This window comes from Fundulus heteroclitus, chromosome 19 (genome assembly GCF_011125445.2).
Source record: "Fundulus heteroclitus isolate FHET01 chromosome 19, MU-UCD_Fhet_4.1, whole genome shotgun sequence".
Taxonomy (NCBI): domain Eukaryota; kingdom Metazoa; phylum Chordata; class Actinopteri; order Cyprinodontiformes; family Fundulidae; genus Fundulus; species Fundulus heteroclitus.
Window position 1 is genome coordinate 31,759,805 of NC_046379.1, and position 16,331 is coordinate 31,776,135.

Below are 16,331 nucleotides of genomic sequence, written 5' to 3' on the forward strand. Positions count from 1 at the left end.
CCTTAATCTATGCACGTCTACATGACGACTGATGCCCACATGGGAAAGCAGTAGGTCAAACCCAAGTTTCTTTTAGAATACAAACATCCTTCCTGTTTGCATCCAGGATGTTCTTCCTGGACTACTTTTGATTTCCCTTTTTATAGAAAAAAAAGTATTCCTTCAAAATTGGTTTGATGCATCAAAAGTGGTTTTCATTATGTTAGAAATGTATAAACTGCTCAACAATGTTGAGACTGACATGATTACTGACAGTTAGTGCTGCTAAGGCTAAAGAAGCTCTACAAGCTACTTAATCATGGGGTTACTTCGGTTTTTTTTATTTTGCCTTCATCCTTGTTTAACTTATAATCTCAATGTAAAATTTGTGCAGAGCAACCAAAGCGCACCGTCTCCTCAAATGCGCTGGATTTGTGTTAGTGTTGTATGTGTGAGGCACCACAGGCTTGGCTTAATACACATCATGTGACCTTGACCTCAGCATCTCTGCTGCAAACAGCAGCAAATCAGGAGTATAGCAGGGAGTGGAGAATCTGCAGCATTACCGTTCTTCTGAAAATGCTTCCTGCTGCACTGCATTGTGGGCCTTGTAGTTTAGCAACAGTGTAAAAAACAGAACATGACTACAAGAACTAAATTGCACTGAATAACTGAATGCAGCCCCTGGAGAGAAATGATTTAAGAGGTGACAGTACAAAACTGAGCAGACAGAAGTAATCTGTAAATATCATTTAAGAACTTGTATTAGAACTTTTAAGGCCTTAAATTTAGATGACTAAAATGAACACTTATGACTTTAGGAACCTTCACAGACTGACATTAAGTCAAACCGCTATGAGTCCTAATAATGAAAATACACTTTTCTACGCCTCTGTTCTCCACGCAATGCGAGTAGATGTTCTGGCAGAAACGATGGAAGGAGTTTCCAGTTGTAACCCTCTTGGAAATCAAACTTCAGTTAGTTTGAACAGATGAGCAAATCGTGTTTTAGGACTCCAATGGTTAAGCTTTACGGGAGCGAACAAAGAACTTTCTTCCCTAGGACCATTGGGACTACTGGTTCCACCTAGGCATTTAGTTTAAAGATTAAGGAAATATGACAGTCTTTACATTTGCAGCAGTTTAATTTGAATCAGGTAACTTGTTTCTGAAATGATGAGAACCGTTTGCACATTGCTAGGTTAGACAGCCAAGCGGCAGAAGCAGGTCAAACGCGGGCTGTTCAGTGTGTGGAGCACTAACCATAGAGGGAGAACTCAGCTTCCTGTCCTGTGTCACTTTCACTGGATGTGGACGTCAGGCTGGTTGTCAGAGTGTTACTTAGCAACTGGCCAACTGACAGACCCGTTGTGGCTGTTGCTACATTATTGCCGCTGGTTACTATGGAAGTTGACATGGTAACTGTGGAGGTGGTACCGGTAGTGGTGAGATTAGGAAAGCTCTGAGCGCCCATGAGAGGAGAAGCTGCAATCAAACAAAAACAAGTAGCAGTTAGTCTGAAACCAAAGACACAGCAGCACACCTAGTTTGTTATGCTGCAGTCAGCCGACGGAAAACAGACACTCATGCTTCATTCAAAACAACTCATCAGCCTCATCTTCTGACTTCACGTCTCAAATGTTCCCCTCAGACAACCCAACCTGCCCTAACAGCGACCACTCTGTCCTGCAGCAGACGTCAGCTTAGTGTCTGGTTCTTCCACACAAACCAGAAGCCAAGCTCAAACAGCATCTGGCTACAGGAACATCTGTCTGGAGGAGAAGGTGGAGGACATGCTTAACATGTCCTTGGTACGTATAAGAGGTGAAAGCTTTAAAAACACAGGCTGCTTCTTTAGTTTTATTTTAAGTCTCAGTTGTGTCCCATGGGAAAAAATAATTAATTTGAACTGTGGGAATAGTGTTGCTGGGGTCCCCTTTAATCAGTCACAAGACTGTGTGTCTAGTCTGAGCTGCAGGAAATGAATGTTAATCAGGGCTAAACAATATTAGGAAGACAAGAGCCTGCCATATTACTGTTAAAAATAATGATATCAGTTGTGATCAAGCCACATTATCTTCCTCATCAGTCACTCTGAGGTGTCCAGTCTTCCCTGTGACACAATCATCTGTGTCAGGGGCCAGCGTCTACTGGAGTGCATCTCCACTTAATAAATTCCCAGCATGCAGAACATAAACTCACGACACAGCAAACAAACACTACGTAGCAAGCAGCTTTGGTGATATTAATATAGTGCACACTGACATTACAATGCTGAAATATTGGGCGATGTAATGTGCAGCCCTAATGTTAAAGTTAAATGAAGTAAAAAAAAAGCTGAATCAATCTGAGCATCTTCACTGACATGTTATATTGAGCAGCAATTAAGGGATCCAACAATAAAATAGTTGACCACAGAAATAAAACTTTTAGCTTAATGTGCCCTGACCAGCAAGGGGGCGGTCGGGAGGAAAACTGGATCTTTTTCTTACTCTTCGGAGCGGGAGCTGTTGTTGGGGGAAGACGACTAAAACGTACCAGCGAGGTGATTAAACTGTGGATGTGCACAAATGTAAGAAGCTGTTTGGAAGAAAACCATTTTTTATGACATGCACATGTCTGCGGTTCATTCAGGCTGCAAGACAGCGAGAGAGACAAAGACTGAGCAGAGTATACCAAAGTCGCTGTTTTATTCTTTTAAATTTCCACCTCATTTTAATATGGAGCAAGCCTCTCACGGCAGGAAGGAATATTTTGAATGTTATAAATCCTATTATATATTTCTCTTTATAACCCCTATATATATTTGTCTCTTCATTTAACCCATACCTTGGTATGGGTCAAGGGTCTTGCTCAGGAACTCAAAGTGACAGTCTGAGTTTCAAACCGCCAACCTTTGGGGCCTCTCTAAGACAAACACACGGCTCCCTAGCCTTTAAGCCACCACTCCCATAGGTTTTATTGAGAAACTGCATTTTGCTAAGTTGATATTGCAAGGATAAAACCTGGATGTGTGTCCAAGAGAGTAGAGTAGATGAGAGAGTGATTGATGTCCAATCACTCTCTCATCTACTCTTGACAGAGTGACAGGTTCTGGCACGGTGAATGCCTTAATTCTTACACAGGATACTTGGCTAGCACAATGGTGTTGGGTTCTTATTTGACATTTAAAGATTCCTGGCTGTGTTTCCTTCACTAAGCTCTACCACAAATATCAGGGAGCGTCAGATGTTAATGGACCCATTGGTTCAGTTATTCCATTATCCTGGACCACTTTTACTTTGAACATGTCCAATCAGCACCCAAGTTACATAGCTCCTACTCAACTGGTCCATCTTTCATCTCGTCTCTCAAACTTCTTCAAATTTCATCAACCTTGAGATCTGACTTATCAGCGTTGTCATAAAACATTTCATTTACCATAGTTACCTTTTGGGGGAATGAATGTAGTGGCTGAGCTTATATGTATCTGAAGCCGAGAACAAGAGTTCATGCATTTAAAGGGGACTTATTATGTAAAGTGGGCCAACAGTTGTGCAGGAAACTGCGCAACTGGTGGGTTGCCAGTTCGATCCCCCGCTCAGACCATCTCAGTCATTGTGTCCTTGGGCAAGACAGTTCACCCGAATTGCCTGCTGCTGGTGGTCAAAGGGTCCGATGCAGCTGTGGCTACTAACATAGCTCACCACCACCAGGACGTGAATGACTGACTGTAGTGTGCAGCGCTTTGGGGTCGTCAGACCAGTTAAAGGGCTGTACAAGTACAAACCGTTTAAAATTCACTCTGTGCACATTTTTGTATTTCCATTTGGGACTCTACTGCTTCTAGAAAGAATCCAAGCACCAAAAAAAACAAAACTAAAAATCAACCATGATCCTGCTGTTTTTTAAGCAATAAGTAAATGTTTCAATGGTGTCTGTAAAACGAGCCGTTTCAAAAACCTCCCCATTATCACGACACAATTGGGCGAGCCCCACCCCTCACCTAGCAAACCCAGCGAAGTACAGCTGTAACATAAAACTATTTAACACGACTTCTATATCACATTACATCTTACATTAAAGTTATTATCATGATTGGAATAAGTCACATACACAACTTACCACTGGCATGAATACATGAGTCTATAATTCCCCTACATTTAACTACAGCTGAAAAGACAACTCATGGTTAGCATGATGCTAATTTGCATTGCAACTGTAGGGGTGCTAGCACCGTTAGCGTCTTCGGACCTAAAAACAACCAAAGGGCCTCCTAGAAGTATCTTACACAAACCGGCGCTTGATAAAAACGTAACACTCACAGACAGACGATTCTAGGCGGTTGAGCAAATAATACCAGGGTGGTTTAACTCTGTAAAAATGTGGCTTTCAATGTAGCTCTGGAACTTCCTCTACGGTAGGTAGCACTGTAGGAATGAGCTACTTACTTACCATTTAGAAACAACCAACAAAGCAGCATCTTTGCTGGTTGTGCAGGAGGCTCCACTTCTTCAGCGTCTGGGTCAGACTCAGGGTCAAAGATGTACTGTTGTACCACTGTGCAGCTGTTTGCAGCTGTTTTCACATGCATAACTTATGAGTGTAAACACTGAGTTGGGGGCATGGCCAGCTAAAGCTTTTTTGCATAAAAAGCTATAGAGCCTTAATAGGTGAAACTGGGGAGGTGAAATCTCTATCTGAGAATGATCATGTGAAAAAAATGTGATGAACATGTTTTGTATAACCCATTAACCTATCCTAAATGTTTAAAAGGAAGCATAAAAGGTCAGCTTTACATCAGTAACTACAAACACAGCAAACACTGACCAGTATGACTGCCTCAGGACACTCATCCTGCTTGTCATGAAGTTTTAACAATCTACTTTGTTCAATAAACTGATGACTTATGTGTGGGATGCTCTGTCATGTAGTATTAGTTCAGTAACAGGTTAGTCCAGATTTTCCTGAATGTTGCCGTAGTGCTGTATCACTCCTGTGGGATTAGTGTGGTGACATTGCAGTACTCACTTGCAGCACTCATAACGTTGCGGCCCAAGGTGTTGGTGTTGTTGTCACTGCTGCTGCGGCTCAGGTTCATGTTGTTGGTGGCGTTGGTACGGGACATATTGGGCGCACGGCGAACAAAGGACTCCATGAGGCTGGCCTCCCGGGATGAGAGATTGGGAACACTGGCGCTGGAGCTCATTGGGGCGCCGGCGGCCAGCAGGGAGCTGACAGACAGCCGCGTGTTAGCTGCTGAACACAGAGGCCTCTGAGAGTGCGTATCCTTGCTGGATGACTCGGACACGGAGCTGACGTCCGGGGAGCTCACGCTCACCAGACCCATGGAGATGGCTGTTGCTGGGTCAGTGCTCGCTGCCGTCGTGGGCGAGTGGTGTTCGTCTCCAGTCACGGATGTGTCCGCTGTGAGTGTACCAGAACTAGACCCAGAACCACACCCAGCCTCAGAGGACAGCACAACAATGGGCTCCTGCTGATGTCCGTCACAGCCCAGCCCTCCTCCAGTTACTCCTCCGGAGCCCACACCCTGGTCAAGGAGCAGGCCCTCTGCCCTCCTCTCCAGCTGCATACCCCCTCCGCTGGACATCCCAGCAGAGGAACTCAAACTGATATCAGAGGACGAGGCAACGCTGCAGACAGAGCTGCTGCTTCCCTTCCTGCTGGAAGAGCTCGCCCCGCTTTTATCAGGACAGTTATTTTTCACCAGGCTGGTCCAAGAGGGTTGCTGGGAAGACGACGAGGTTGAGGACAATGATGCTGATGTGGTGGTGGTTCCGCCGATGGCCGCTGATGTCACAGAGGGTCCCACCGTGGATGAGGCGGGACCTGAAACAGTGGATGAGACAGGTTTGGGTGTTGGAGCTGTGGCAGCCGACTCAGGGTCATACCCTGGAGCAAGCTTGAGGTCAAACTTCCCTTCAGCGCCCATACGGTAAGAGTTAGAGCATCCGCTAGCATCCCAGGTTACATCAATCCAGCCTGGATGGACAGAGAGATAGGAGGGAGACGGACAGATGGATGTCAGAGAGGCGGCAGAGAGGGAAACAGGGCGAGAGCGGCAGAGGAAGGCAGACAGCAGACAAGCAGCTAACAGTCCCAACAGCTCCACACATAAAGTGACAGAAAATTATCGCTGACCTATTTGCATAACATGTCAAGCAACAACAGACTTCTCTATCCTTCAGGAACATTAATGGCCAAGTTGATTTGTTGGAGGAGTATTCCAGTCATTCAGACATTCCCGCTAATTTGATGTTAGTGATTTGATGCATGATTAGGTGTGGCAGCATGATGGTACGGGTCTCCATGGATGCAGAGAGCGCTGCAGGCTCTGTTCATACACAACCTCCTGGATCTTAAAGCCAGACTCAGTCCAACAAGTTCACAATTGGTATGAGGAGGAAACTCAGATAACTGGTGTTTCTTTAGCAGATCTACAGATGTTCTTTGTGTTTGAAGGTCACATTTAAGGTGATTATCTCTCAAACCTGAGTGTGCAGCACTTTTGAGTGACTGATGTGTCCAACCAATTATTAACCTGTCAGTGGATGCGAACAAAAATACCCAACTGCTCTTTTAGATCAAAAGGAACCGATCATTGCAGTGGCATGCACCGATTACTGTCTTTAGTCAGTGAAAAATCTGAAATTCATAGGATCTAATAAAAAATGCCTACTGCTGGTAAACTAAACTTTCACAATTACAGGCATCTTCATGTTATTATTAAATTGAGGTAATACTCAACCAGCAGAGATGCCATTTTTTTTGCTTGCCAACTATATCTTTACCCAGAGTTGGCACTACTCCCTGTTTCAGGACTATAAAGGATTCCAAAAAAAGCCAGACATGGCCTGCTTGTGACTAAGGGAAAAGTGTGGTAGGCCTCTTTCAGCCAGCTGACTAGTATGGTGCAGCGCTGTTACTTTTTGCTCCATACAGCTGGGCAAAGGTCCAGTGACTCTGGCATCTCATTAAAAAGGGTCTGGATGGAAGGTTTAGGGAGCGAATGAAGGAGCTTCGATACCAGGAACCAGCCCAGGCCTGATGCTTAAACAGCTCTTATGTTTGAATTGATTAACAGGTCAAACACAAAGAGTAGAAAGTTTTTAATATTAAGATGTGCTATTTTACCTGTATGTGCTTTGCCCTAGAATACACCACAAAACAGAAAAACTGTTTTGCCCTGACTTTAGACTAAGCGCGTTTGCTTGCTCATTTATCGTGGATTATTCAGGAAGGCTTTTATTTTAACACTAGTGGAGTGACTAGAAACCAACGCGACAGGCACAAACTAGAAAATAGAAGCAAGAGGAGAAAATCTGACATACAGAGAATCATAACAGCGAAAAGGGAGAAAGTACAATCAAACAATAATGATCGCATTTCTGCTGCTAAAAATATGAGATGAGGAAGAAATGGAAGAGAACAGAGTTGGAGGAAGTGTTTGTTGACAAGTGAAGTTCTCATCATCCCAAAATACGAGGAGATTAAAGGTTCTGCCGTAGAAAAAGGAATAATGGCTGTTTTTCTGCTTCCAGTTTGGCCAAATGTGTTTTGAGGGGAGTTAAGTTCTTTGTGTGGAAAATAACTATTTGATAGCACTTTAGAAAAATACTTAATGTGTTTTAGGAAATCCGTGGTTCCCTGCATACAGCTAGGACCTCAGAAGCAACAATCCCAAGTAGTTTTTAGGCTTCACAAATATCCACTGCTTCCTGTTATCGCAACAAATTGCAGTTTTTCTAAAGATATGAATTGTTTTCCTGATAACGACAAACAGCAGTGCCTCCAGTCTGCTGCTTATCTGCTTCTACGCTACCATCTAATAACTGGAAAGAAAAGACTACTGCATACACGTCAACTTCAGGGAGTATCAGAAAAAAAGACGAGCCAATCTCTGACATCAGACACGTTGAAGGTTGTGCAGGTGGGGAATGAGAGGAAAACTTAAAATGCAGAAATGTTTTCTGAATATTTTGCTACTGATTATTGATTAAAGAGAATAAACCAGACACTGGAACGTTAAAAAAGAGAAAGCTGGAAGAAAATAAAATCCAGGAACGAAAGACTTTACATGTTTACAATAATAAACGTTTGCTCCTGAGGACGGATTCAGATTAGGCCAATGACAAAGCTGCTCCTCAACATTACAGGTAGTTTGAACAGATGTTTGGAAAGGAGGGATCTTCCACTACAATGTTTTTCTAACTTTCTGTAGAACAAGGTTCCCTTGACATGGACACCACCTTACCGTTGTGTGCCTCTCCAGTCACAGTGCCCTCTCCAGGGGGATTTCCATCCTGCTCACGCCACTTCCAGTCAATGCCACGGACGACCCGCGCCCCGGGGACGATGTACTTCATCACCTGAGAACGGAAAAGTCTGCGCTGGCGTCGAAGGTTTGCCTCGGCCTCTTTCACAGCTTTACCTGCATCAGGACCAGGAAGGAGGGACACCGTTTAATGTCAACATTTAACAAATATGTCCTTCACCATCATCTTTAACTAATAAATCTGCCAAAACTTCCTTTGCTCTACTTTCTTTCCCCATTGTAGTATAACAAAGAAAAGGGTCCCTTGTTAAACAGGTGTTGGAAAATTCAGATAACATAAAAAGCTGTTTGGTTCTGCACCGGTATACTGCCCAGCTCTACGGAATTGTCCATTGCATTACACTGTTACTAACCACATCCGATAGGATTATAAGTACAATAACTTGTGAACAAGTTAAAACTGGGACTAAGATTCAGAGACTGCAACATTTAGCCAGAAAGTGACTCTTTTCTGAGGTTCAGCAGTTTTAAGTTCTCACCTAGCTGGTCTTCACAAACAGCTGTGACGGTGCCATACAACTCCAGTCCAGACAGAGACAGGTAGTGTGTCTGACCGCTGGCATTCTTCCCCATCTGCTTAATTCTTATATGTCTCCAGCCCTGCTTCTCATCCTTAGATGGGTCCAGAGGCCACGTGGCCGTAGATCTGAGGAAAATCACACTAACATCAGTATTCACAGAGGAGCGGTATTCCTTTCTGTCTGCGAATATAAGTGTTTAATTAAAGCTCTTACCCCGGTTCATTGAGGCTGCCATCATCGATGTGTGTGTATAAAGTTGACCAGTTCTGACCATCTTTTGACACCTGGAAAACCCAGTTTCGCAGAGCAGAGCGGCCGTAACCCCTGCAGAAGAAAGAAGCGCAAACCAAAAAAATTGTTTTAAACCAAGTAGCCCAGGTTTTTTTTATTTTATTTTAGAAATTACTTTGCGAAAACAAAGTGTGTCTGCATATGTTTCCTTACCTGGCATGCCTAAGTGTGTATGCTGATGGAATGACCCACAGGCCCAGATCGATAGCAAACCAGGCGTTCTTGTCATCGTTAGTGTGGCAGTTGAGAGCAGAGCTGTCACGGCTGAGGATGTCCTCCAGCCGCCCATAAGGGAGGTTACGGCCCTCCGAGGACGTCACCACTACCAGGCCATAAGCTGCAGGATTCACCCACTCATATGCCGTCCTGAGGTCAACACAAAGGTAGAATCAAGCGTCCTTGTTAGGACTAACAATGGATGATAATCGCGTCAGAAAAGTTCTGAACAAGCTCAGAAACTGCAGATTGTACCTCTAACTATCACCAAACTAGAGTTCCTGCTAAGGGCGTAGGAAAACATGACATTCTGGGAGTTTTGCATGAAGCCTCGTCCATTTTAAGGAGCCTTGATTCAGTAAATTGTGACATTAACAATGGCAGGTCACTGTAAAGCGTGTATACAGTGCACAAACAGGATGAGAAGGTTTTGATTTATGTCTACTTTGGCCCCCCGTCTCCCCTGTGAAGGAGATTTCTGATATAAGCCAGACTTCCTGGTTAAATAAAGGAGCTGAAGCTGCCTGACATGTTAGTCAGCAAAGCGTTGCACCTCAGCAGTTCTTTGCAGCTGTGATGTGCTACACACTGTGGTGACAGCTGTGATTCTACACATGTGTGCATCTCTAGTTCCTACATCTATTTCAAAACTCAATACTTTCCCACAATGCAATTTTCAGATGACCCAGTTCCCCATGGGTTTAGATGTGACTACACTTTAAAGATGGACTAGTTGCTACAGGATTTGTAAGAAATGTACATTCAGCCTTTTTAATACTAGATTAATGTCTGTTTTTGTACAAAAAAAAGACACCAGCCGATCTTTCCAGGACAGTGTTGCGGTTGGAGTAATCTATCTTCTGAAATTCCTACATTTCTCATGTAGACAATGCAGCTAATAATAATAATAATAATAATAATAATAATAATAATAATAATAATAATTTATTGTCATTGAAATATCCATGTTCTCTGCATTTAACCCATCCCCTAGGGGAGCAGTGGCCTGCCACTGTGCGGCAGGGGGAGCAATCGGGGGTTAAGGGTTTTGCTCAGGGTGTGGGAGTCCGTGGGAGTTGAACCCTGAACCTCAAGGACACAAGCGCAAAGATCTAACCACTAAGCCACCACTCCACCAATTTGCATGTCAACTAAATACAATGTCTGAAAATAGAAGTATTTGTCTGTTGTTTGGTACACATCCAGGGCTAAAAATACTTGGTCAGACTTTTGCGGACTCTTTAAAAAGACATTACAGGAAGACTGCAGAACAGCTGACTCTGAAGCTTTAAAGCCGGCTGCTGCTCTTACTTGGCGTTGGTTCCAACCCAGTAGATGATGCCATTCTCATCAAAGTCATGTTGATGTCTGAAAATGAAGGTCTGGCCTTCCCTCAGCTTCCTCACAAAAACAAATGACGAGCGCTCAAAGTCATACCACTGCTTCGCCACCTGGACATGAGAGAAAGAACAAAGTGGGTTGGGAGGTGAGTTCTTACCAAAGGGTTCTGTTTGGCTCGGTATTGTGACGTTTTGAGTAAAACTTCACCATCTTTAGAAGATATTGCTCCAGAGACTCCACCGTGGCGAGCGGTTCCATCTTCAGCATGCGGCCTGTGCGGTCGATCAGAGCCGTCTCCCCTGGTGCTCGCTCCAGACGGAACCGTAACCGCCGCGTCAAGATCTGACAAATCACAGAGGAGCAGCTGTGGAAGGGCCGATGACTGACAAACGTTATAAAAGGTCGCATGAGAACCGACAACTCACCTGCAGGTTATAAGAGGATCCTGGAGAGTCATACAGGTAAAGAGGTAGGCGCTCAATGGACTCCAGGACAGCTATCAGTTTTCTGATTAAGGCAACAGCTGGTCGGCTGCACACACACACACACACACACACACACAGAGGATTGGTCATCGAATAATAGGAGAGTTAAATGCGTTTTAAAGTCAGAGATGAATCCTCTGAATCTCTTCATCACTCCTTGACCCAGAGCTGTCTGCCTTTATAAACAAGTCATCTGTCTAATAATCCAACATTTGACACGTAAAACCTGGCAACCTCTAACAGTTTGCTGTTATAGTGTCTCCACCCTCCTGCAGCCCGTCTGGTAAAACAATCGCCGCCCTGAGACAGACACGGAGCTTCCAAGGAATTAATGTAGACAAGAGGTTTCTACTCAGTCACAATATTGTTAATTTAGACAGGTTATGTGGCATAAAGCACAACACGTTGTTTTAATACTCAGCCAAATTAAAAACACAGATTTCATGGTCAGTATAACTTGCTCTGCTGACTAAACCAAGCTTCAGCTGTCAGGCAGTCCCACATTATGGTCTACTAAGTACTAACTCCCAGAGCTAAACCTCTTTAACTCATAAGGAACATTACATTTCTAAAACAAACTAGCAAGTAATTCAACAACCCCTAAAAAGAAGTCATCCAAAATTATTCCATTTACCTTTCGTTATCTTCATTCTCACTGAAAGCCGCCTTAAAGACATTGATCCTCTCCATTAAAGGCTTACAATCATGTTTCATGTCCAGCTCTGCACTCTGCATGAATCCAAACACAACACAGATTGGGGTCATGGTGTGAACATCTGGAGCGATTGCTTGCTGAAGAATACAGTGATGGTTATGAAAAAAACAAATTACGATTCAGAACTTTACTCAGTCTTCAATAAGAAAACAAAGAACACCTACACTTCAGGAGATAATGTTTAAGATGTTTATATTGGTGCATGTGTACCGTGTCTCTCTCCCACTGACAGCTGGAGATAGGCACCAGCATCCCCCATTGTGACCCCCCAAAGGGATAGAAGTGTTAGAAAATGGATGGATAGATATTGGTGCATATTGCCCTCTAATAGAAGGATGTTCATGCTTTGCATGCTAATGTATATCATTCTGTCAGGAAACAAAAACCTATTCTAAAGGAAACAATACAAGTAAGCATTAAATTAACTGTTCTTGACGTACAACCTTTGACTCCCCTTAACAACAACAACGCACACAGACCAGAGCTCAGGATAATCTCTGCAGTTTCAAAGGATTCTAAGCATCTGAGTATTATACAGACCGAGCTCCATTAGAAAGCTTCAGTTAACTTTCTGTTACTGGCATGGCTATGACCAGCTTACAGTCGGTCATTTACTGGAATCATTTACCCAAACTGATTCCCTAAGATCAACGATGAAGCTTAGGATGGTAGGAGACTCCAGTAGGACTGCTGCAGATTCTTTAAGGTTGCTGCTTTTAACTGTCTGATGCAGAGAGGGGCTTTTCAGGGTCCTCGTTTTGTTGTACGAGAAGGGGAAAACCCTTAGCCCTAATTATTTGGTATGGGGTAGAGATAAGGACGTGACTGGATACTGAGCTAAAGTGATTCTTTCAAAATACAACATCTGAGAGAAACAGAAGAAGAGTTAACAGGGCATTCCTCAAATGACATCAACTTACTAAATTTAGACGCATGCGTCGCGACCATTTCATGGTCGTACAAGCAGAACGGTACTGCTTGAATAGTTTACTTGTTTGAGTCAAATAGTGAACAGATCTGTCGCCTCAGCAGCAACAAAACACCGCTGCTGCGCTGGTATCTGCTGGAGAGACTAGCAATACTAAATTCACACACAGTTTTAATCACTCATTCACTTTGTGAGCCTCTGATAACGGTCTTTGTTTTATGTAGTGTGGATTAAAGCAATCTATTAAAATTCATAAATTATTTTATAAGGTGGTCATTTTAAGTTTACACTTAATCACCATTTTTAGTAACTTTTTTGTCTTGGCAAAAGCTCTCCTACAGCCTGGGTCACAAATGTATGAACAAATATGCAACTTTGATGATGACATCATCCCCTTCCCAAAAAACAAAACGACAACCATGGTTTAAAAAAAAATCATGAGGAAACGTTGAGATACACTAATATATACCATATTTTATTTATTTTATAAGGACCCAGACAGAACCCTGTTATAGGGCTGTTCATGAAGCCAATAGCAGCTAGCGCTAGCTTACAGCTCTGTTGTCCAGGTGGGTTCCATCTTCTCTGATGTACCTGAGCTTTATGTTGCTCTGGAACGTCTGTGCCGTACTGCTAGCTTAGCATGTAGCACTGTTACCCTCACGGTCTGATTTAGGCATCATTTTGACAACTTTCAGCATAACGGGCCGTTACGCTGAAATGCGCTGGATAAAACCTCGCTGGTTGGAGCTGCTGATTTACCCCATTCATCCTCCCAGGTATGTTCCACGTTATTCAGCCGGTTGTGGATGCAGCTGTGGAATTTAATAAATTGCCTTACCAGATTAAATGTCAGTTTTTAGTCTTGGATTATGTGAAATAAATGTCTAAATAAATGTGTATAGTCTGGTGTGACATATGTTTATCTTTATGACACATTTTTGACTGATGTGACTAATAATCTGAAAAATACGGTTATACGTTTCATCTATCAGTATGGCATTTACACATTTTATCGCTTGTTTTAATGAATCCTGTTGCCAGGAGCCCTAGAAAAGTATTTATTCCAGTTTACTCTCTAATCGCCCCTCCTGGTACAGAACCTTTACATCTCATTTCTTTAAATCTTACAGCTGCCCAAAAGCAGCATTCTGTCAACATCCGGGAGTTTTAAAGAGTGAAAGTTGCTGGCTTCATTAGATACTCACGTTACTGAGAACAGTGAACAGAGCCTGGACGAGGCCACTGCTACACATCTCATATGGAGAAATGGTGTTTTCATCCTTCAAGACCACAATCAGGTTCTCCAAAGCGGTTTTCATCAGGTCCCTCCACGTGTTCTCGCCTTCAAGACACTGCAACAGCAACCATGGCACACATCCAGAGATCATTCCCCGTGCCTGGAGCTTCTGCTAGGGCGAGCACCCACACGTGTTCCGGACTCTACCTGTCTGTTTATGTGCAGCTCCCAGGCTGACTCCAGCTGTGTGGCGATGTTCCTCAGCGTGACCACCACCCCCCTTGGCATGCTCTCCACAGCTTTGAAGTGGTCATCGTACAGCTCCCTGGCCATGCTCTTCACCTTCTGCTTGGTCTTCTCTAGTTTGGATTTGAGCTTCCTGCCCCGCTTCCCCGTCCAGCCGGTAACAAACTCAGAGCCTGCACACATGCAGACAGTTAAAGACTAAGATGAATGTGAGAATGAGCAAAATAAAAGAGAGAAGAGTAGCTTTACACAGTGAAGAAGGTTTTTCTTGCTATAGTCTTAGACTAAGGAACGGTTTCCTCAGTCTCTGATCAGAGCCCAGATTTTTTTATGCATCTTTTTAGGAAACATGTGGGCTAATGTATTATCTTTCAAAAGCGTTTTGGCTAGCAACTGACATCAAACAGTGAGATTTGCATACAGAAGAGTTGTTTTTCCACAGAGACCCACCCAGTGATGTCTCTGCAGTGAAGGAGTGTTTGGTTCCTCTGTTGGACTCAAATACAAAGCCAGGCAGGTCCTCCTTCAGGATAGTGGCCTGCTGGCCGTCTGAGTTATGGATGGCGATTTCTCCGTCTTTTAGGCAAGTCAGAGACCAGTTCCCAACCGTCAGCTTAGTGGGGCCGACAACGGAGAGAATGGGCTGACTGGCTGTGACAGGTTTCACCTGACTCCTCGCCCGCTGCAGCTTCTCCAGGAACTCGCTTCGAGACTCTGCAAAATGTGAGAGATGAGCGCTCAGTCAGGGCGCAAAGCGGCAGGCAACTAAGCGCACCAAAAGCTTGTCCAACACACCTGAGCTGTCAGAACCCCCCTCTGGGCTTCCACTGGAGTACATTGTGGCCAGCTTCCCATCCAAGATAAACCTGAACCAGCCATTGGAACCATTGGAGAGTTCCAGGGCAGCAGCATCGGACCAAATGTAGAGGCAGTCTCTGCCTCGAATGATGGACCAGTCCCTCCAATGGTACGGCTTCCCCTGCTGCACTTCCTTGGCATCTTCCTGAACCTCGTCCTCCTGCAGGAAGACCAGTTCCAGTTGGCTTTTAAGTATATGCAGGACAAAGCTGCATTTGTTTTACAATATAAGAGATGTTAGTTTACAAATTCAAACAGTGCATACCTCAAATGTTATTGACCAGATCACAAGACACATTAGCAAAGCATGTGAAGGTCAATCTTTACAAAGATCAAAGGGGGCGGCATTGGTTTCTAGGTCCTAAATTAATCTGATGCCATGATGCTAACATTTGAGACTCAATTCAGATACCAACACTCGATTGCTACAGCAGCAACAGGGTTTTTTCCTAATACAGAGCAGAAATATATATATATATACACACACACACACATGTATCAACAGTACAGGGTGTCTTCTGCTGTTTATAGTCCCTCAGGAGCTTTACTGACCTTTTAAATTGCTCTCAAACATCAGTGTTGCTTTCTAATGCTAACACAGCTAGCATGAGGCCTTATCGGCATCCCTCAGCTTTTCCTGCCTCAGACAAAACATCTCTGATTAATGATCTGCAATGTGAGCTAAAGGAAGTAGCAAAGGCATCCTTGCCATGTTAGCAGCGTTTTAAACTTCCAGCATCAGATGACTGATTCTCGACAATCATCATTCAGGGGACGGGCTGAGCATCTTTGTCTGCAGCGCCGCTCTGTGATGCTGAGCACCAGTTTGGGGAAATGAAAACTGTCCAGTTTATTTATATTTTCATGCAAATTAGTATCTTACGTTGTGAGGAATAATTTTTTTATTTATATAAAGAGTTAAATGTTCTACTACTGATACATTTTTTGACTACCTTAGTTGAATGTCCTTGAACACTACTTCTATAATGGAAAAGAGTGCCTTAAACAGATCATTAAAAGTCAAGAACTTGGGACATTTGTGTCCCACCTGAGACTGAGGTAATACTACAGTGAGTTTCTATCCACTCATGAGTATTACATATGAATCAAATCTAACCTGTTGCTGTTTCCAACTGTGAAACATGCTTCAATTTGATACCAAAACACCAGACAATG

General features: G+C 43.6%; 1 protein-coding gene across 5 annotated transcripts in view; it reads right to left on the minus strand.

Moving 5' to 3' along the window:
* hectd1 (HECT domain containing 1) overlaps nt 1-16,331 on the minus strand; it is a 50,764-nt gene that overhangs the window by 14,437 nt on the left and 19,996 nt on the right. For 3 of the 5 annotated variants that reach the window (XM_036150652.1, XM_036150653.1, XM_036150651.1), the window contains exons 14-27: nt 15,093-15,315; nt 14,748-15,011; nt 14,259-14,470; nt 14,020-14,166; nt 11,803-11,897; nt 11,109-11,214; nt 10,891-11,025; nt 10,654-10,793; nt 9,280-9,492; nt 9,049-9,159; nt 8,794-8,960; nt 8,234-8,410; nt 4,990-5,961; nt 1,243-1,464 (exon numbers count right to left, since the gene is read on the minus strand). In XM_036150652.1, coding sequence (XP_036006545.1) covers nt 1,243-1,464; nt 4,990-5,961; nt 8,234-8,410; nt 8,794-8,960; nt 9,049-9,159; nt 9,280-9,492; nt 10,654-10,793; nt 10,891-11,025; nt 11,109-11,214; nt 11,803-11,897; nt 14,020-14,166; nt 14,259-14,470; nt 14,748-15,011; nt 15,093-15,315 — 3,184 coding nt within the window. The remainder of the gene's footprint in view (nt 1-1,242; nt 1,465-4,989; nt 5,962-8,233; nt 8,411-8,793; nt 8,961-9,048; nt 9,160-9,279; nt 9,493-10,653; nt 10,794-10,890; nt 11,026-11,108; nt 11,215-11,802; nt 11,898-14,019; nt 14,167-14,258; nt 14,471-14,747; nt 15,012-15,092; nt 15,316-16,331) is intronic. The other 2 variants (XM_036150654.1, XM_036150655.1) reach the window with 2 other exon arrangements.